This window comes from Alternaria rosae, assembly GCF_020736505.1.
Source record: "Alternaria rosae strain MPI-PUGE-AT-0040 chromosome Unknown BKA58scaffold_1, whole genome shotgun sequence".
In the NCBI taxonomy this organism is placed as follows: Eukaryota; Fungi; Ascomycota; class Dothideomycetes; order Pleosporales; family Pleosporaceae; genus Alternaria; species Alternaria rosae.
The window spans coordinates 4,373,202-4,394,656 of NW_025763570.1; the positions used below are offsets into that span (position 1 = coordinate 4,373,202).

Below are 21,455 nucleotides of genomic sequence, written 5' to 3' on the forward strand. Positions count from 1 at the left end.
TACTTAATTGCAGCATAGGCTTAGTAGCATGTGTGGTCTGCGTTCTGAATAGAGGATCTCCGCCCGGGATGGCTAGAATCAGTGTAGCATCCATCCTGTCCCCTACCGAGTTAGAATGTCACGATGACGTTGCAACAATCCGTTGCAGGGCTGCTCACCCCACGTTACCCACCAGTCTGAAACGAATTATTGCGACATCCTTTAGACTTCAGGATGGCGTATGTTGTAGGTCCTAGCTGCCTTTAGCGCCTCGGGTAGTTTATGATATCAGATCGGCAGCGTCACGAAGCTCTTCATTGCATCTCTCCAGGGTTTGCTATGCTGGCTATTCAGGAGCGTACTTTCTGATGTCATTCTCGTGTCCCACACCTATCGGTCCACATCGCTCAGCCTTGGAATGTTTCGTCGCCATACCTGCCGATGTCACAGACAACAACAATAACAACAACAGATGAAGACGAACACCGATTCAACGCTAATGATGTAGTCAAGATCTATTCACCTTGGGTACTGTTACCCTTGGCCGCTATCAGCCCTGCAGCTCGCTTGGCTTTCCCCGAAAGTCACTCCATCTGCTGACGATCCAACAAACACTACGGAGTACAGCGCCTGGGTAAACTCAAACCTCTGACAGCGACAGAATTTACTCGAACACGGACCGAAAGCTACCTAGGTAACGTGGGTTACCCATATACTTTCACAAGCAAGATATAAAAGCTCTCACTTGACCGTTCGTGGCACCAAGTGAACGACAAACAAGTCACAGCCAACTATTCCTCAATCTTCAAGTTCAATTTGAAACTATACATCAAGACATCAAGATGCTAGCCAAGCGCGTATTCCCAGTCGCTTTGCTTACCATCCTCGCAACTTCTTCTCCAGTGGAGAGGGACACCAAAGACTCTGCCCCTCTCTTGACTGCCATTTCAAACGACCCAGACCTTTCCATCTTCTACAGCCTTATCAACAGCACTGGTGGCGCCAGCGGCATTCCTGGTCCCCAATTTGAAGAGCGATTCAACAACCTCACTGATGGACGCAAATACACGGCCTTTGCACCTGTCAACTCGGTAAGCGATGATGCCGATTGTTGTATCGCCTTGATGGATGGCTAACTTGTACAGGCTTTCAAGAATTTACTCCAAGAACTGAGCACAGCTTTGACAGCACCAGCGTCCTATCCGCTACTCGAGTTTATCCTGCGAAGCCACATCGTACAAGGATCGATCACAACGGAAGACGTTAAGACTTCGGGCAAGTCCGTCACTGCCATCGAAGGCACACCTCTCTCGTTCAGCTCGGCAGGAGAAACTGTCTCAGTCAACAAGCAAGCCAACTTAGTCTCCACGTCCAGGACCGAGGTCGGAAACGGAGCCATCTTCAAAATCACATCGGTACTCGATTCCTTCGCTGGACTCTTCGGGGCTGATGATTTCAACAAAGCCGCATCCGCGTCATACCCAGCATCTCAGAACGAGGGTTCGATTGCATCGGCCCTGGCTTCTCAAAAAGACCTATCGACATACGTGGAGCTCTTGAACGCGACATCTCCAGACTTTGCCTATCTTCTCGACGGATCTCTCGGCCAAGGCAAGAACCTCTCCATCTTCGCGCCGAGCAACGAAGCACTTCAGGCTCTTGGGCAAAGCGTAAAGGCTCTTCAACCAAGCAACAACGCACTGTCTTCCTATTTGCTCAAGTACCCTTTCATTGACACGACATCGACTGGTCAGGAGAAGTCCATCGTTGGATTCCCTGCCACCGTTGAAAGGGACAACAAGGGAGCTATCACGAGCGTTAATAACGCTGCTGTGAAGGGAGAGGCATACTGTGTCAGTGGCGCATGCGTGTACACTGTGGACAAGTGGTTGGACCCTATCTTTGCGGGAGCTGGTGCGGGAAACTCTTCAGCATCGTCAGGAGGGCCGGCTCTTGTTGAACATAGCGGCAGCAACCCGAATTCGCATTGCTGCTAGCAATTATACTATTCTAACGTTTGACTAAATCAAGCTTGGGATACGTCTCAACGGATATGGGCAGTATTGTAGAGATTCAACTCTCTACCTTTCTATCTACATGCATTGTAGTATGTAAAAGTTTCGATACAAGAATAGACTTCTTTTGTTTTTATGTTCATACCTGGACTAAGTTCAACGTCGAATCCCCAGCATTGCAACATTTATATCATCCTTGCTGTTCAGGCCATACCATTCGGAACGCTGTCTCCCGAGGACTGGAGAGTTTGGCGAGCGACGCGGAACTCCGTTCATCTCGACAGAACTCAACTGCCGTATTCTTCGCATTCTCCGACTTCACCGACATCATAGAACCTACTTGATTGGTTTACAGGATGAAACTGCCCTCAATCTAGTTGCGACCCACCCCAGACACATGAACCTGGCACCTCGGCAGCCGCTCGTTAGACAAATCACCGAAGTCCATTCGAGGGTCTCGGCCTTTCTGCAAAAAGAACGAGAAGAAAGATCATACCATTACCTTGCCTTTTTATTCGTAGTTGCAACCATCTTTCTCCCCTTTTGTTCAGAGTTGTCCATCTCTCTTTACCCTTATCTTGGCAGTATCGTTGTCTACAAGACACCCGAACATCTCCCCTTCGACCATCCCCCAGACAGCAGCCACACAGCGTAGCACAATCTTAATGCATAATCGAGTTGGTACGGAAGAAACTGTTTTGATTCCCGAAGAAAAAAACGTCGAACCAATAAATGGTGGACAGTAGTGTATACATCTTCGCAGTCAAACGTCAACGTCTAGAACGCGGAACAAAGTCGATTGCACAAAACTATCAAGTGTATGGATTATACACTATGCGAGCCTAACAAAAAGACAAATGCTACAAAGAAAGAAAGGCTTGTAAGCCAGATGAACCATACATCGGGCATATCCATGCCGTGTAAATATCCGTATAAACTCCAGTGAGGTGTTGAAGAATGCCACCTTGTTGAGTCCCGAACTCCAAGTCAAACGCATGCCAAGTCATGAATACAAACCCTCAGTCATCCTTGACGCTCGCACTAGCATACCCATCATCCACGTCTGCGTCGTCCTTCTTCTTGCTCTCGGCCAGTCCAACTAGCATCTTACTCGCGTCGAGACAACTGCTTATGATCCTGCTTCGGACCTTGTTGGTCAGCCCACTTCTCCTGCCTGTCTCGTGACCGATCCACATGCGAAGGGAACTTGCAGTCCGCTCCAGACCGCAGCTAGTTTCCTTCTTCAGCGTATCGTCTGCCATGAACTGCATAAGAACCTTGTGAGCGGCAACGAAGCTGAGGAGTGTGGTTGTGCATTCGGGGAGATAGGTGTTGTTGATGACGAAGATGGCGCGGCGGCGGGCTTCGTGATTCGAAGAAGCGGCCAGCGAGAGGCATTTGGCCAAGGTGAGACCTTTCCGCACATCGACTGCAACGAAGCCATTGCCGACGACATTGATGAAGCCGGCATCTGCAGGTTTCGGTGACGATGGAAGGGCCTCGAGTGCTGCTGCAATGCGAGTATTTCGGTCTTCGTCGAGCACAACAGCTTGGGCAACCAGTGCACGCAGCTGAGCCTGTGAGTTCGGCGGAGCGGCGCGGAGAGCGAGTGCTAGATCGGAGACGACATTGTCCTTGGATGAGCTGTTCTTCGCACCAAGCGTAGCTGCGAGTCCCTTGTTCAAGAGAAGGCTAGAGTACCAGGCCGCAAGCGCATCCAACGGAGAGCATATGGCAAAGTCCTCCACAACAGCGTCCATAGAGGTGTCTACGACTGTCTGTTCTGCGCTTGGCCTGTTCCAAGCCAGGTTATATGCGCGCTGCACAACTGCCGAAACAAGCACCTCGTCGCACTCCCTTTCGATAAGTGCTGCCAGGTGTTCAGGCAACGGCGCAGCTTCGTTGTTCTGCTTCGACGTGTTGATGGCGATGCGGTGCTCGCTTCGTGCCATGTTCCAGTAACTTCGAGCCAGTTTTGCACTTAGTTCGTTGAGCATCCACCACGAGCCATGACCTGCGTTCCCAAGTTCCCAAAGTACAATTCGGATATGCAGGGCCTTGAGCATGAGTCTCGCAGGCGTATCTGGCAATGTGCCGGAAGCAATCAAAGTAAGCACCAAACGGCTCGTGCTGATCTCAGCATCACCGCCCGTGAGCTGGGCGTCCAATGCGATCTCCCAAGCTTTGACACGAGCGGCTTCTTGTTCCTTGGTAATACCGGTGAGATAGGCGTATCCTTCCCATCCGATGAGCCTTCGCATGCTGAGCTTGAGGGTCTTCAAGCCCAGAGCAGCGAGCTCGAGGATGAAGTTGTGCTGGGGCACCCAGACGGTCTGGATTGCAGTGAGCCATGCCTTTCGACGTACTTCGACGGGAGAAGCCAGTGACGGTGCGGGTGTCAACAAGACCGCAGGAGGCGACTTTCTCTTCGGTTTCGATTTGAAGTCGAGCAGCGGCGCAACGAGGTAGAAGAATGCAGCGAATACCAACAGAAGCTTGGCTAGAGGGATCTGAGCTGTGGAGACACCCAGGGAGACGCGAGGAGCAAGAATGCCGACGAGATTGACTGGCAGGGCGAATAGACCGCGTCCGGCTGGCTCTTCTTGCGACTGCTCGCGCTCTGCAAGTCCTTCCAATATCATGAGGCCAGCAAGAGATCCGACCATGAGCTTGCCCATCATAGCACCGTTGCGTCGTCCATTGACCATAGGCGCGCCCACTGCTGGGCGACCGCCGTAGCCGGGAGGGTACGCATGTGCATAGTGCTGTTGCGGCGGGATGCCGCGCTGGAGGGCGCTGATGTTCTCTGGCACTGGTATCATGCCTTGTGGTGGTCCTGACATGGGCATACTGTGTGTCGGCGTGAAGGGATCTTTGTGGAATCTTGAGCCATCTGGTGTGCTGACAGTACCGTGTAATGTTATAGGACCGGATATGGCCATCTTTTCGTAGCTCTCGACCCTGCCTTTCATAGTATTGAGTTCATCTTGTAGACGTTTGTTACGCTTTTCGAGGTGTCGGATGTACTCTGTGGCTTTGGAAAGGACAGTTGCCTTGTTGAGCTTATGTGCGGGCGTGAGGCCTTCAAGGTCCTCAGGGTCGTCGTCTTCTTCCGTACCGTTCGGCCGCGACATGACGCGAAGACTCGGGACACCTTTAACACCAATCAGCTAATGTCAATTGCGCATTGGGGAATGACTTACTATCGCGAAGAGCAGCAATCTTGTCGTTAAGGTTCGTCCGATATCGCTTCTCGATCATGTTGTGAGCGGTCTTCTTGGGCGGGCCTCCCTTCTTGTTTGACGGGGCATCGTCATCGAGCTCCTCCGAGTCGGCCAATGACTTCCTCTTGCGTGCGTTGTTCGTGGCAGGCTCTGGTGACGAATGCGACGAGGTCGAGCTGGCTCGTCCGTTGGTCAGCGAGGTGGGACTGTGGTGGAGGCTGGGCGTGGAGGCGGGCGGTGCGACAAAGCCAGTTTGGTCGAACTGCGTGGGGGAGAAGAGAGTGTTTTCAGCCAGCTGCTGTTGCTGCTGCTGCCATTGCTGGGACGTGTAGTAGGCGTGCTGCTGCTGCATCTCCGCCGTCAGTGGAGAGCTCAGATCAGCGCTGTTGAAGTCAAAGGCCGGCGGCATGTCAGCGCTCTGGCCAAAGGTGAAGGGGACGCCATGCGATTGCGCGAACATGGGGGCGGTAGTCGGTACGCTGTTGGACTGCAGCGATTGGGATTGTTGGTGAGGGAGAAGATGGGGCGGCGAAGTTTGCTGATCCGGGCTGAGATATGCGGCAGGCCCCTGCGGATTCGCGGGCTTGGGGTCGACGTTCTGGGAATTCTGAGACGCTTGCGCGGGATCGTACTGCATCCACTCGTTCCAGTTGGCCATGTCGTCAGCGGGCGCGGTGAGGGGCATGTCGTCGCCGGCGGTGGTGAGCCACGGACCGCGCATGTTGGCGAAGGGGAAGTCGCTCGACAGCATGGGATCCTCCATCTTGGGCGTGGGTCGCTTGGCCTCGGGAGCCGACGGGTGAATGGGCGGGGGACTTGGAGGCAGGCGGAAGTCGTCAAACACACAGTAGGGGCCGACCTGGATGGTGCAAGGCCATGTTAGCAGAGACTCGAGACATGCAAAAGCATTGCGTCACGCACGGCGATTCGCTCCAGCTCCAGCCCATCGTCGGGGCTGCCGTACGGGTCAGAAGCCATGGGGACGGCGTCGGGCTGCTAGCTGTGACAAGAGCGACGACGACGACAACGGCGACCGACGGCGAACAAGAGGGACAGTGTATACAGAGTACGGGTCTGGTAAAGAAAGAGAGGGCTCCGCCTTACCAGCTACTACATGCACATGGAAATCATGCCACTCCTTCGCAGGCTCACGACGCGACTGCGGGCGGCAGATCGGACAGGCTGCCTCTGCCTCAGTGTGCGCCGGGATTTGCTGCACTACCGCGAAGCGTATGGGCCACGCAGCTACTGGAATGGCCTGCAGGAATTGTGCTACGGGGCCGGGGCTGTGATTGTTTGCGCGTGTCGATGGGTGTTGGGGTGGTTCGACAAGTCGTATGATCTTGCTCGAGTCGACGGGGGCTAGCCGCAAGCCTCACCGAATAGGCAAGGTCCAGAGATCGCGGTTCTGTCTTCCGTGCAACAACACGCTGCTTGGGTGGTGTCGCGTCGCTCGCCGATTATCGTGTGGCGCCAGAAGGGTAGTCGGAAGGGTCGGGAAAAGTACAACTGTGTGAGTGAGGTTTGCAGCTCAATCTCAATCGTGCACCGTCGTGAGGCGGGTTGCACAACCACCAACCCCTGTCCCAGCTGCATGACTCCTGCTGCACCTCCCTCATCAAAGTTTGTGCCGTCGCTAAATTGCATCTTGCATCTCAGCTGTGGTCGGCAGAATCTGATGCCGTCAAAGGTTTGGTTCCATCGGTTTGTTGTGACATGTGGCAGATCTGAGATGACAGATGGGCCCTGGACGATCTCCCGCTTCTGCGGCGCCTCCAGGTCTCCGCCATGCACTACCGTACCGTGGTAGTAGCGCCAACGGACAGCTGCAGTATCTAGATCGTCAACCCTCGCTACCGCAGCCGAACTTCAGAGCGCACACATCCAACTGTGATTCTGGAACAATTCGCCCTGACAGCCAAGGCTCCGACCTAGACATGCCCTCATTTCCAAGTTGTAGTCGTAGTAGTATCTTCTCCCAGCGTACCCAAGTGTCGAAGCACTGAACTGTCCCGATATCACCTCGATATATCTCGAAGAGGTATACTGTGAAAAGTAAGCTCATCTGTTCTATCAGAATTGGTCGCACATGCAAGCGGTTCTTTTTTTTTTGTCGAGCTTGATGCATGCGCTCGCTTCCTGTTCACAATTAGTACTACTGCTACTGCGTATTTCCAGCCTGACCTGACCTAAATATCTGAGTATGCAGCCTATCCTTTTTTTTTCACACAGTAGGACTTCGGTTGGTGACACTTAGATGTCATCTTCGGTACCATGCACAATTAGTATGTACGGAGAGTAGGTTACGACAAGTAGCCATGTCCATGACGATCAACGCTGTGCGCTGTTAATAAAAGTTTTGCAAAACGAGATACTCTGCATGCTGGTGTTCCGGAAACCCTTACTTAGAGTCTTGTTAAATGGGCGAGGAGTATGAGAACTGCAATTGGAAACTGCGGTTCCCGACTGCAGTCGAGAAAGTCCTCTGGTACAGAAATGACAGAGATGAACACCTACAAAGTGAGATCTCGGCCTGTGGTCACAGAGTGACCTGTACAGGCAAAGAACATGGACTCATATTCTTTAGTTCAGTGCCATTATAGCACTGCGTTAGTGAAAAGTTCGCACAAGGCCTTGACGGATGCCGGTCAGAGTAATAGTGCATCAAGAAAGCCTCTTGAGGCCAAAGCATGCGAGTCCAACTATACAGCATGAAGCATGAACTGTGACACTTGAAATACTTGCCGGTGTTGATGTACGCACTTGGGGACAGATGCCATTCGACGTGTGCACCGAAACGTGTATCCTACATTAGTCACTTATACTTGTTGCGCCATGCTCATACCTCATAGGTAAAGTCGCAATCGAGAACAAAGTCTGCAGGTTCAATGAACTCTTCATGTTCCCGAGTTATGACGGGATACCCGATTCGTCTTTTGGAATGAATGTAGCAGGCCTTATATCAGTTCAGCATCAATGAGAATTGGCCCATTGTACTACATCAAGCTCGGTTCCACTCGCCTCGCTTTCTCACCCAGGCCGACCAGCCTTGTTTTCGCCAGGCTATGACCCTAGACATAAATGAGGCTGCAAGAAGAGCCGATTTCCCTGACGAGCCTAGATGACTCATCTTGAATACTTCCTATGGCACGTGAGAAGTCAAGCAGCTTAAAGCTCACGATCTGCAGTACCCTGTCTATTCACCCAGCCGCAAACGCAATCGAGAAACACTCACGTGGGGATCTCAGGAGAAGCGGCCGGGAGCTCCCTTTGCCCAGCCAATATGTGACTAGCTTCAGAGCTGGTAGGCGGTACTGCGCTGGTAGTAAAACATCTAGAGCTCCGGGTCGCTCGTGTGCCGGATATACAAGAGATGATCTGCTATAGCAGTGACAGCATGGTAGAGTGAAGCAGGTTATCCACTGTCGTAATATCGATATGCCACGTCCTCACAAAAAGCACTGTCCTAAACTCACCGCCGTCCCTGGCCGACGATCAACATAGGTTGACACGATGATAGGCACCCTAGAATGCGACCCTGTCACTTTGACGATTCTAGAACCTACAGCCACAGCTCAACGTATGTGCTTGCAACGAAAAGCAACTGCAAGCCGCAGGTTTTGTCGGATGTTAATCCGGTATGTAGTAGCGGTCCCAAACACATGGAAAGTTTGAAGGTCGGAGCGGAGTTCGCAGGCGCCCACGGTACCTTTTTAGTGACGGAGATAGACGCCAGGAGGCATGGCGTACCCGTTTTTTTTGTCTTGCTGAACTACTGAGTATTGGACCTCGGTCTGATGGCTTGTTGAATTGATACCCAGAGACGAGACATCTTCCCCCCCCCCGTGATGGATGGCCACTTCTCAATAGTAAAGACGGCCCACCCAGTACTCCGGTATACATCCAGGCTGCTGATCAGTATCTCCGCCATTTCTCTTTGGGCAGAAAACCATTTTGGCTGTTGCAACAGGGACCAGCATGGGGCCGCATTTGGCCGTCTGTCTTCGGCCTGACGCGTCGGTGACCGCATATCTATGAAAGCAAGGAGACGGGTGGGTTGTCTAGCTATGTAGCCTCGACCTAGCGGATCGCGGAGGCTTACCTACCCGGCTATAGTGGGTGTAGTGTGGGATCGACGCGTTTTCGCTAGCCATCAAACAATTTCGCAGTCCACCATGTTCATCACGTGCGAATGGGAGAGGCTAGTTAGCCTTCTACTGCAGGGCAGCCCGAAACGCCCTAATAGCGTCTGGAGGATTGCGACGCCACGTCGTACGAGAGCCCACTCGGTAGGCGATTTTTGTAAAAAGCAACGCCGGCGCGAAGATCAATGGAGTTTGGCCGCAAGCACCTCGAACCCGAAAGGAATATTCCTCAATGCGCTGGCGACGTGGCTTCCGCGGTGACAACGTCATTAGTACACTCGAAGCTCAGGTGTCACTATACCGGTGAAGAGAAGGGCAGCCAACTCGAGACACTAGCCCTTCGCACCTGCGAGGCCTCTCACCTATCGCATCTGATTACCATGGCGTCGATAGCATCCCGTTGTCTGCCGAGGCGCCCTCATGGCGCGAACTCGTCTGAGCTTGGCAGATGTAGTGGGAAACTCTATCTAACTCGGTGATCTTGTGCCGCTTTAACAAGCGCTTATCTGGCTGCGCGTAAATTGGCTATTACCTCTCGTAGCGTAACGTGCCTAAAAGAGCGTTTCGTGACAAGCGTAGCGCTGCCTTCTAAACGTTAAATGCCAACTTGGGCCAGAAGCGGCTCTGCACCAGGTGAGGCGTCGGCTTATGCTTACCTGATCCTGTGCCGTCTTTCACACGGAATAGTGTCAGTCAACATGGTCGAAAGCGGCGAATGATCTGTGGTGGACATGCTGCTGCGTGCCGACGCGGGAGGACCCAGAGATCTACGTCTCGCATTCGCATTCCAGTATCCGGGAATTCAAGGTGAAGCGACAGGGTAATCTTGCATGAAGTGAGGCGTCGGGACCTTACCGTGGAAAGTTCGAGCAATGACGGATGTCCCTTGAACTGGCAGTTCACCAATGAAAGCGAAACCGTGTCTCGAGGGCAAGGGTGGGCGTGGGTTTGATCTTGCAGTCCAGCCCGATCTTTGACTGCGGGAGGGGTAGATCGATGTCGTCATAGATCTGGCAGAACGAGCTGCTCGCATGCGAACACAAGATCATCTGAAATGCGCAACCATGGCTTCCATGTCTGCGTTTCGCATGCTAGACCCTGTTGCCATTTAGGGATCTAGAGCCAAGCCGTGATTCTCATGATAGCCGGTACACCAGAGCCACACCGTTGGACTGCTAGCAGCTGCAGTAGAGGTGTGCCACTTTCTTGTACATATGATGTCCACCTGTTCCAATTAGTCGAACTCAGCAGAATGATTACCTGAATCGGTCCTTCTCTTTGCAGATCCGGTTGCTCCGCACGAGGACCTTCTTCACAATGCGCACCTAGTGAGCTAGTTGCGTTGCCTAGAGCGCATCTGAGTGCGGCGGCGGTTGGCCAGCAAGATATCATGAAATGTCATGAGTCGACTCTTGCCGCATTCCATTGGCGTCTGTTAAGTCTTTTGTAAAGACTGTGCGCGGCTGCGTAAAATAAACTCAGCAAGATCCTGGTAAGAATGCAGCCTGATGGCAGTGTCAGGCTTACCCAAAGGTATGTTGCTTTCCCGTTTGGCATAAGCAGCAGCGCTCCTGTTCCTGCCACTGAGACGAAAGCGTCGAGCGACGCACACCATGGCAAAAGCTCGTGCGTAACAGCGGAGTCTCAGAGCTTCGCTACGAACGTGCTCGGCCTGAAGGTCCGCGACCTACAAATCTCCTGCCGTCCGACTGCAGGATCGCAACGCATCGCCGCCGACAACCGTCAACAAAGTAGGGTCTTCCGTAAACCGACATTCCTTTCGCCAATGATTTCCCTAGAGTGGCCATGGGAAATGATCTTACGCGCCTATAGGCCCACTTCTCCATAAGATCTCCAATCAATACGAGAGACGGACGGCTCTATATTTCGATCGACCATTGCTTGACGCAGGTCGCCAAAAAGAGGTTGAATGTGCCATGCGGACCCTGAGAGAGCGGGACAAGAAACGTTTACTCTTTCCCGCGACGAGCCGGGCGAAAATCGCTGCGCCTCGCGGGCTCCTCTACCGGAATCATGGGCACGGTGATCACATCCTGGTTGGAGTAAAAGCCCGATGACGGACAAGGCTCGAGCTTGAAGAAGAGAAGATTTCGAAACACAACTGGCAGCTTGCGTCAGGTGTCGTACGATGCGATACTCTTGATGCATCTGAACCGGCATGCTGGGTGATGTACCATGTCGCTTAAGCATGAAACCGAATCGGCCAGCGCACATTAGACCGATTTGGGCCGACGTCCGCTAAGCCTGGATATCACAATCGGATACATGCAGCTGCAGGTGCAGCAGACGAAAAGGGTGTGCCCGAAACAAGATCACGATCCCGCCGAGCCAGGGCAGATGATTGAGATCTCGAGTCAGCATAGAAATGCTATTGCAAGGATAGGCTTAATATGTGTCGCATATTCTGCCGGCTCCATTCGCTGTCCAGCGTCAGACTTCGAGAAGCACCAATGCGTTTTTTTTTCTGGGACATGCACAGCATGTGCTTCTGGTAAGGATTCGTCTCACTAGTGGTGACTGACCTAAAGAGTACGCCGTAGCATGTGAATCACACATGGACCATCTCGACGCTTACCGATATCTACATGCGCACCAGTTTTGAGTCAACTTTTGCCGCGGGAAACAGGCGGCCACGTCGGCCACATGACTTGCTCCTCACGTTCTCGGCTTGACTGTAATCAAGAGTGGGACACACTCTTTACAGAATCCGAAGAAGTACAATATAGCATGTCTGCCGTGATTGCTTTCCAGTTTATGAAACCAGTGACTTCTCAGCGTTGTCGCGAACGGAGAAGATGTGGGGCATCGCCTGTCAGATATGACACTGCGGGGCACACACACAGCTAGGATGAGAGACCAATGAAGTCGATATACCGATACATTTTGCATGGTCATATTCAGATACTGAACCAAGTGCCGGACATGCAAGGGTAGGGTGTCTGCTTCCAACAGGAAAGTCACAACTGGACCCTATGTCAGGTACATGTGGCTCACGCCGACCATTGAGCTTGGGATCCATGGATATGTTCACAAGAATGAATGAGGATCAGGTCTGTCCGATTCCTTCAAAATGTTGAGCATAGGTTCCTCTCAATCGGCAACCATATGAGAGGTGATTCTTGAACTTGATTCATCCCTTACAATGTGCGTTTTGAAACGAAACAGAGCTTTCGACCCTGCCCATTAGTGACATGGGTTGGTCATCAGCGCATGATTGGATTTCGCACCATGTAACACTGCGCAAACCGGCGCATGTCAGATGCCGGCTGCTTGGAAATCCAGACATGACTCCGGATCGGACGCTCGTCAATCGGACGCGTGCTGCAAGGTGGTGTCGAGAAGTCAGCCAAAATTAGCCGTTGTGTTAAGGCGTACCGTACATAGAAGGATGTTTTAGCGAGACTCAACGATGGCGCAACCGAGCGTCTGCGCCGGCTCAACGTTACAAGCCACCGATACCACGTTCATGCTTGCGCCTTATCCATATCGCAGCCACTACAGGATGGGACGAGCGGCGGCCATGAGAATAGTAAAGATGAGCAGAGGTACCCAAAGGCTGTGAGACATGGAATCGGTGGTTTGATGCATGCTGCGGCGCCCAACGATCATGTTGCACTCAATATCCGGGGCGGTGTTGAACGGTGACCGGACCGGAAAGATGACGCCGACAGTCACTTCACTCGGCTTGCGCAGATGCTCAGACCGTCGTCAGCCGGCGTGAGGAACATACCGAGAGGGCCTTATGGTTGCATCAAGGTTCGCAGGGTACAAAGCGTGGGTAGTAAGAGATGACGAGCGTAGATGGCTGACGGTCCCACTGGTACAGCTAGATCGCTACGGAGACTTGTTGATAGCGTGCCAGCCATCTTTGGGTCGGTTACGGTCTGAACATATTTACTTGACAGCGCCGGAGCGCATCAGTCGTAGCACGAACGTTTGACAGACGCGAACGCACCAAGATGCCGTCGTGCAGGAGGTGCTTCTATGCGTTACACTAAACACGTGTAGGCGTCAACGGTCAAGCGCTTGGAGTTGCATGGTTCGGAGCAAGATGGAGCCAGTGCAGATAGTTGGGGGGGGGGGGGGGGTTTAGCGACTACTGACGTAACCAGGAGGTACGCATGCGAAGCCTGCTTGGAAAGCAGAAGTGGGACAGAGCGATGGCAAGAAATGGGCTGATCAATAGACGCGCCAAATGCACGCGATAAGACTGGCTCAGACGTCTGATGGAAGTTTATGAATCGAAGCCTGTCGGGCCGATGGGATCTGGCGAGCTGAGATGGTTCTTCGGCACCATGTGCCTTTTTCTGTGAGGGCGCTTCTGGCGTCCGCACCCCCGCTGCACTAATCGCACTGCCACCGATTCAGATGTGCGGGCACCCCTGTGGCGATGGAGATTCCCGAAGTGGTGTCAGGTTAAGTGCCTGACAGGAAGTTGCGATAGACGGCCGGCGAAGAGCTGGTGCCCAACACATGACTTGAAGCACCGCGGGAACAAGTGACAGCAGTGGAGGGCATCGGTACCGACAAAGTGCTGTGCGAGGCGTCGGCGCTGGTAGGTGACAGTTCGCTGGCTGTGGGCGCCAAGGGACGGAGTGACAGGACAGGCGTGGGTGCAGGCCGGGGTGGATGCATGATGGAAGCTCGGTTGCATCTCGATTGCATGCCACAACGATAATTCGTGCCAGGGCGGCGGGCTGGTCCCGTTTGGGCATGGGGGCATCTTACCTCGTGTGCGCGGGGTGCCCATTTGCGCGGATGGCCGTCGCGATGCTTGTCCCTGGTCGTAACGGCTGCGGATCGAGCAGAAGAAATAGCGACGAGCCAGCCCACGCCCAAGCCGCCACCGCCCAACGGACGTGGGCCCGTCATGCAGCATCGCCATGGCGCCTTGAAAAATCAGACTTGCTGCTTTTAGGGGGCCGCGCGATCTGATCGGGCAAGCGTTGCAAGGGCGGGCATGGCGTGTCGCATATCCTTGCCCTTTGGGTGGACGCTTTAGGAGTCCGCTGGAGCGCTCGAGTGTTGCATCAAGAACACCCAGCGACCGCCCTCTCCACCCACATCCTTGCTGGGGGCAAACAGACGTGCCGCATCCAGAGCATCCTAGTCCGCTCGCTGCACATCCTCGTCACACTGAGCGACTACTTGCTGCCGGAGCGGTTCATCTCCGATCGCATCTGCTTTAGCCCGCTGCGGTTGTCTTAGCCCTCGTCTCCTCTCACACCATGCCTGCAGGCATAGAGGAGGCGCTGAATTCCGCGTAGTGTGCTGTGAGATCACGGGTTTTGCCTGATCGCCGCTCTTCCGTCCATGCCACACCTGCCCATCTCTTTTCCACATCAACACACCAGCGCCACCTCGGAGCACCAAAAGCGACGCACAGCAAGAGACGGACACATAGTGCGGTATTGAGTGTGTATCGACGCAAGCGATCCTTCCACGGCCGCCGTGCCCGCGACACTACGTCAGCCACAGCATCGACAAGAGAAAGAGCGGCAGCGACAACAACATCTTATATTCTGCCTGGCTACCGATCCACTCGTTGAAGAAACAGATTCCCGACGTCGCCACTGTTGAAAGCCGGCTTTGGACTGCAATTGCAACACCACTGGTGGGGCTTGGAAGAGTCGGACTGAATTGCTTGGCCACGCTTACGGAAGAAAGAGCAAAGTGAGACGCTTCGTGGCGATTGACGCTGTGCGGGAAGGAACGACCTCAGGTTTTCGTGCGGGTCGACGTTGTGCGGGAAGGTACATCAACGTCGCGGCACCCACAATTCCCCGCCATCGCGTTGCCGCAGCAGTTCGCTGTCGCATCCCACCACCACGACCTGTCCGACATAGGACCCACCATGGAGACCCTGGATGCCGGCAACAGGCAAAGGTATGTTGTTTGGCCCCCCGCTCCCTTCCCGACGTACGGGTGCTAACTGTCCGCCGTAGCATTGGCCTGCCGTCTATCAACCACATGGACGCCGATAGAGTCAAGCGCGAAGATGTCGAGTATCAAAGAAAACATTCTGCCGCCGCTGCTGCTACCATGCCCAGCCCGTTGCACCCCTACGCGGGACCGCCGCATCTGCACAGCAATCACCAATTGTCAGTCGCCAGCGCAGTACCCGGCTCGCTTGGAGGCCTACTGTCTCCTCCCGACTCACGCAGGACCTCTGGCGACGAGAAAGAGTCGCAGCGACCGACGGCCCGGCAATCCCTGCCATCGATACATGAAGCCCTAGGTTCGGAACAGCCGCTGCCATTCCCAGCTACAGTTCCTCCACCTTCAGCCATCACTTCAGCTCCTCAGCATTATCATCCCCAATCTGCTGCGGCTTCTCCCGCTGAACCACGGCCACGACACTTTCCATCTGACCTACAGCACGCCAGCCAAGGACCGTCCAACCCATTCACATACCCAAGAAGTCCATTTGTCGGGGCCCCAGCATCACCCACAGTCTCCCGACAGCCGCCTCAGGTCCAGTCAGAAGCCCTGCCTCGTCCGCCCTTCTCAGATCCACGGCCACCGTATTCCACCCCCCAACACAACTCAAAACTACCTGCCCTTCACCCACTGAAGACCACGCAATCCCCGCCACCGAGCGCAACTCGCCCCAGCGTCTCATATCCGTCATATCCGCCACCACCAGCCACCTACGAGAGCCCTGCTCCTCCATCAGCGGGACCCATGAACCATCATTATCCCTACACGCAGTATCCTCCTGGCTATCCTTCATCGGTTCCCTCAGCAAGTGCTCCTAACTCTGCTTACCCACCGGCAAGCTCAACTTACTCTGCCCCACCCCGTTACCCCCCACAAACGTGGCAGGACAACTCCGATATGGCTCGCTTGGAAGAGAAGAAGATCGGCCGATCAAGTCTAGCTCCATACGGTGAGTCAGTCAAGCGCCATCTAGAGAGTTTCGATCTTGAGGCTTCCCTCAACGAGATGGCCGACGGATCCGGACGCATTGCAGAGTTTTCGAAGATCTACAGACAGCGCGCGCATGAGAACCAGCGCATTGGCATGACACCACAATCAATGCCCCGGTTAGAAGAGGTCGACGATATGCTTAAGCAAAGTGAGAGGATTCAGATGTCCCTTCAGCGAATGCGAGACGTTGTTTTCAATCATCAACAGGCGAGCATTGTGGAGCCTCCTCAGGATCCACGGTATAGACCGATGAATGGCTACGATGACAATGCAAGCAACTATGGTGACGACAACAAAGCCATGGGCGGCTTTGCTGGCGGCGACAACAAGACTCGCAAACGAGGCGTAAGTGCTCCACACCCGATCGACTGACAACTCTCACTGACACCTGACAGCGAGCTGCGCCGCCAGGTCGATGCCATAGCTGTAATAGAGCTGAGACTCCTGAGTGGCGAAGAGGGCCAGATGGCGCCAGGACCTTGTGCAATGCTTGCGGTCTACGTAAGTTGCCAGCCCACGCTAGTATATGTGTTCCCAGACTAACACTGCCTCCAGACTATGCAAAGCTAACCCGCAAGATGGGTGGTAAGCAAGCCATGACCAGCTCAAACTTACGACCCAAATCCATTGACCATGGTTCACCGACGATGTGATTATCGACCACAGTAATTTTCCACAACCGACATATCATTCTTGGAGCCGTACATATTTGCTTCGACATTTTTCTTGGACTTGTCACCACCTTCACACGTCCCCATCATCTTCACTACATAGGAGTGTTGGCGCAGATACTGCTTGCATTTACAAAGAGGGCCCATGCCTACTGGCAGGTCTTACTAGAGACCATGACCCTACATCATTCACATTTTCGGCGGGCCCATATACCATTTTTTAGGGACGTCATTTGAAGACGGCTTGGTCGACTCTGAAGGAGACGGCGAACCGGGAGACTCGGTGCCTCTGTGTCAATACACTGATGTTGTCTACAGCGGCCCCAGAACTTCATGCTACGCTCAGCACTAGGGCTTTACGTATACTACGGTCTATTTCTCGCTTGTCTTTTAGTAGTAGCAGTTGCATTTTGGCACATACACAAGGGTTTCCAGGTCCGCGGACTGGCTGAAGGCGTTTTCTGTACATCACCATCTGCTAGGATGGCTCGATCATAGGTTGGGCGTTTCGGTGCGCCGAAACAAGCGCTTACCATCTCACGATTACTGTTCTTCTAGGCATTCTTGCGCGACACACTTTACTAGAAGTGTGCGAGCCTTTGGGGATTTTGACAGGCGTTTATAAAGAGATACCACCGGCTTTCAGGCCTAGCGACGTAGAAGCTATTGAATCTAGAAGTTAATACCTTATATCCTGTTTCACTTTGCGCATCACTGTCACATCATAGTGGCTGCTCCTCGAGTGTATGAAGAATGGTTCCGCAGCGCTCGCCCCACAGTCCACGACTGACGCAGGCTCATCCCAATATAAACAGGCTGCCCGCATATTGTATCATCTGTCAAATAACAATTCATCGGAGTCGCACCTTGCAACCCAAGTAGCTGCAGAAGGGCTAGAGTAGCGAGGACACGATAACCTTGCGTTCTGGTGCCCCCAATATGCAACGCGATGTGCACCTCGACGATGGCGAGTGTGCGGCACGTTTAGCAGCAGCCGATCCTGCTCGTGCAGTACCGCAAAGGCGGTTGGTTAGCCCAGAAAACACCACCGCCCAAGAAATGAGCCGGCTTGGTAGCACGAAGAAGAGACATGTCGTCGATGCTTTTGGAGCCAATATTTGCGGCGCGGTCGGTATCATGCCACCGGTGCCCGCGGCCCGCGACAATGGTATCGCAGGGGAACCTTTCGCAACGTACATCATCGGGATTCTCTACCTAGGTACGCGACTTGCTCTTGCGCCAGTGGGAGGGCTCTGCACGGCGTAGCGACATGCGTGCACGTGGTCGAAAACAGCGGTAGGCGAGGCGCAGCTTGTGGACAGCAGGATAACACGCCGTGCGCATTTGTACATCCGGGCTCGCTGTCAGGATGCCCAACCATGTTGCGCAGGGAAAGATGGACTGCGCGCACAGCAGAAGTGTCACAATGAGTTGATGTCGTGACCAGCTTACCAAAGAGGCAAGCGTCATCGGCGGGGTTTTCCTCCTCGGAAGGGGCCACAGGAATTGCTTACTGCATCGCGCATTAATAATCCATACACCCGACTCTAGCTCTGCAAATTGCCCGTCGATGCCAGTGGAGCGCGTAGAAACTGTTATTCCTTCAATCGTCCGCCATTCGACGGTCCCTTGACAACGCAGGAAACCGAGGCGTCTGCAGCGCATCCAAAGTCGCAAAAGCACTGCGTTGCATCAACCCCCGCTAAACGTCCTATAATCTGCGGTGCTCCCCGAACACCTCCCCGCAATCGCCGTTCAAGACGAGAAGCCACCCATTCACACGCCTGCTCGGCCCGCCCGTGCACCAACCCGCATTGGACTGCCTACCGCAACGCCTTACAGAACTTGGGGATGGGTCTGCTGTGAGATCCGTGCTACTTTGCGCGCCGCCCTCGCTAATGCCATATCAAGTGCCCTTGGAACGCCGCTTGACTGGCCAGAGGCCAAGAAAGTTGCTGGCCAGGTCAGGTCATGGGGAATTGAAGTATGCTCGGTGACGAGACCCGCAAGGAACGCGTGCTGATGTGATTGGCAGCAACTACTCGCTATCTGGCGCAATGCTAAAGGCAAGGAGAGGGATGCACTTCTTTGGGGAGATGAGGTGAAGGATCACCATGCGCTCGTCTGTTGCAGCGTCGATGACTGACTGGCGTCTAGATCGAGTACTTGGTTGTTTGCTATGACCAAGACAACCGCAAGGTCCGATTGTCGCTCCGTCAGGCTGATATCCTAGCTGCGCTGGCCAACGACGAGAAGCTTCTGCAGCAGGGCGGCGGAGTGCCTGACTTGCAAACCGGAGACGCCGAGTGAGCCTGACTGTCCAAACTGGTCGTCTTGTACTGACCATGGCAGCGCGAAGGAGAACCCGGCACCAGTGTTCCATCCCGAGTTCGGCAGATTCATGCTCGAAGCGACTCCTGGGAAGCCATGGGGCATTGGCTTCAAAGATCTGCTCGACGTTGAACCAAACATGAAATGGAGGTAGATCAGACCACCTCATCGTCGATGAAGTGATTGCTCACCTTTCTTGCAGACGAACCATAGCGAAGGATCACATGGCACAGACCGAATTTCCAATCACATTAACAACGTTCCCTCGTCTTGGATCGGCCGATTGTATCGTACCATCATATCCTGTTTCAGGACCCAAGCTGCGCTCCCAGTTCGTTCCGGATGAAATTGCCAATCCACACATTCGCTTTCCCACACTGGCAGCAAACATTCGTTGGCGGAGGGGCCGGAAGGTTGAAGTAAACGTCCCAGTCTTCAAGGACGAGAACACGCCATGGCCGTGGAAGGATCCTACAGTTAACTATGACATGCACAATTGGCCTGAAGATGACGACGTGCGCAATGGTGCTGCCAAGGCCAACTACATCCACATGGATGCCATGGCTTTTGGCATGGGAAGCTGCTGTCTGCAGATCACTTTCCAAGCAAAGAACATTGAAGAGGGACGGAAGATGTACGACCAGCTCAGTCCGATAGCACCTATCCTGCTAGCATTGACGGCGGCGACCCCAATCTACAAGGGCTTCCTGGCCGACACTGATGTGCGGTGGAACCAGATTAGCAGGGCGGTCGATGATCGTACGCCCGAAGAACTTGGGGAGAAGGTAAATCATCTGCTTGTTGAGTATTGTCAATCCGCTGACATGTCGTAGCCGCTCAAGAACGACCGATGGCGACTACCCAAATCTCGCTACGCATCAAACTCAACCTACATCTCCCAAGATCCTCGCCTGCGCCCTGAGTATCTTGATCCGAATCTCATCATTGACAGCGACATCAAGCAGCGACTAGTCGAGGGTGGCATGGACGATCTCCTGGCGACACACTTTGCTCACCTGTTCATCCGCGACCCCATTGTCGTTTTCGCCGAAGATCTTCAAGAGTTGGATCTTACCAAGGCCGACCACTTCGAAAACCTGCAGTCGACCAATTGGCAGCACATGCGCTTCAAGCCACCGCCAGCTGGTTCCGATATGGGCTGGCGCGTCGAGTTCCGGCCCATGGAGATCCAAATCACAGATTTCGAAAATGCAGCATTTTCGATCTTCATTGTGCTCTTGACCCGTGCTATTCTCTCGTTCAACCTCAACTTCTACATCCCCATCACGCTAGTGAGCGAGAACATGGAAACAGCGCACATTCGCGACGCTGTATCAACACAGAAGTTCTGGTTCCGAAAGGACCCTTTCTCGGCACACAAGTCTGGCGGAACGGGTACGTCTACACCGGCTGGAAACGCTAGTCGCCCGGCGACACCCACTGGCCCAGTGGAAGACGAATACGAGCAGATGACTATTAACGAAGTCATCAACGGGAAAACTACGGCGGATGGTAATGGCTTCCCGGGTCTCATTCCACTTGTTGAATCCTACCTTAACAGCATGAACGTCGATGTCGAAACACGCTGCGATCTTGCCACCTACCTGGACTTGATCCGTAAACGCGCGAATGGTACATACTGGACTGCGGCCAAGTGGATTAGGCATTTTGTCCAAACGCATCCAAAGTATAAGAAAGATAGCGTTGTTGGAGACGACATTACATACGATCTCGTCAAGGCTGCGGAACAAATTACACGTGAGGAAGGCAAGGATGGTTTGGGTGTGGAGATGCTGGGCAAGCGTCGTTGAGTGCGACGAAGCCACGAGGGTACATGATGGGTGAGACGTGTTCCAATAGATAAGATTTCACATATTACTTTGCATATAGAGGAGTGGTAGAATTCAAGCTCTAGGACAACTAGTGGCATCGTCTGAGAAGTATCCCGGGTTTTTTATGCGTGGTACGATGGTGATGTACAATTGACCCAAATCCTCGATCGTGTCTGGAAGGAAAAAGCAACGTGTGGCAAAGCCCTCCATCAATCCTCCGCATAACGTGAACATGGAATTCCGCATCTTCCCATTCCCCGACGCATCCCAGACACCATAGAGTCCACCAGCGCTCACTGCTGCAAGT

The 21,455-nt window shown here is 53.7% G+C and overlaps 3 protein-coding genes across 3 annotated transcripts; 2 read left to right on the forward strand and 1 right to left on the reverse strand.

The window, feature by feature from the left end:
• Positions 1–821: 821 nt before the first annotated feature.
• Positions 822–1,976, forward strand: BKA58DRAFT_397201 (FAS1 domain-containing protein; the record flags this gene model as incomplete). Its single annotated transcript, XM_046171410.1, has 2 exons — positions 822–1,070; positions 1,125–1,976. 2 exons carry the CDS (start codon positions 822–824, stop codon positions 1,974–1,976), a joined length of 1,101 nt encoding a protein of 366 aa, XP_046031859.1.
• A 699-nt stretch (positions 1,977–2,675) lies between these two features.
• Positions 2,676–6,335, reverse strand: BKA58DRAFT_28038 (uncharacterized protein). Its single transcript, XM_046166825.1, has 3 exons — positions 6,140–6,335; positions 5,198–6,077; positions 2,676–5,148 (listed from the first exon to the last, which is right to left on the reverse strand). The coding sequence occupies exons 1-3, from the start codon at positions 6,194–6,196 to the stop codon at positions 3,014–3,016; spliced, it is 3,072 nt and encodes a 1,023-aa protein (XP_046031860.1). The 5' UTR covers positions 6,197–6,335; the 3' UTR covers positions 2,676–3,013.
• An 8,903-nt stretch (positions 6,336–15,238) lies between these two features.
• Positions 15,239–21,127, forward strand: BKA58DRAFT_408034 (glutamate-cysteine ligase-domain-containing protein; the record flags this gene model as incomplete). The annotated part of the gene is made up of 11 exons (XM_046172059.1): positions 15,239–15,270; positions 15,330–16,659; positions 16,710–16,815; positions 16,870–16,899; positions 18,828–18,840; positions 18,897–18,969; positions 19,021–19,086; positions 19,143–19,291; positions 19,338–19,466; positions 19,519–20,101; positions 20,150–21,127. 11 exons carry the CDS (start codon positions 15,239–15,241, stop codon positions 21,125–21,127), a joined length of 3,489 nt encoding a protein of 1,162 aa, XP_046031861.1.
• Positions 21,128–21,455: the final 328 nt, after the last annotated feature.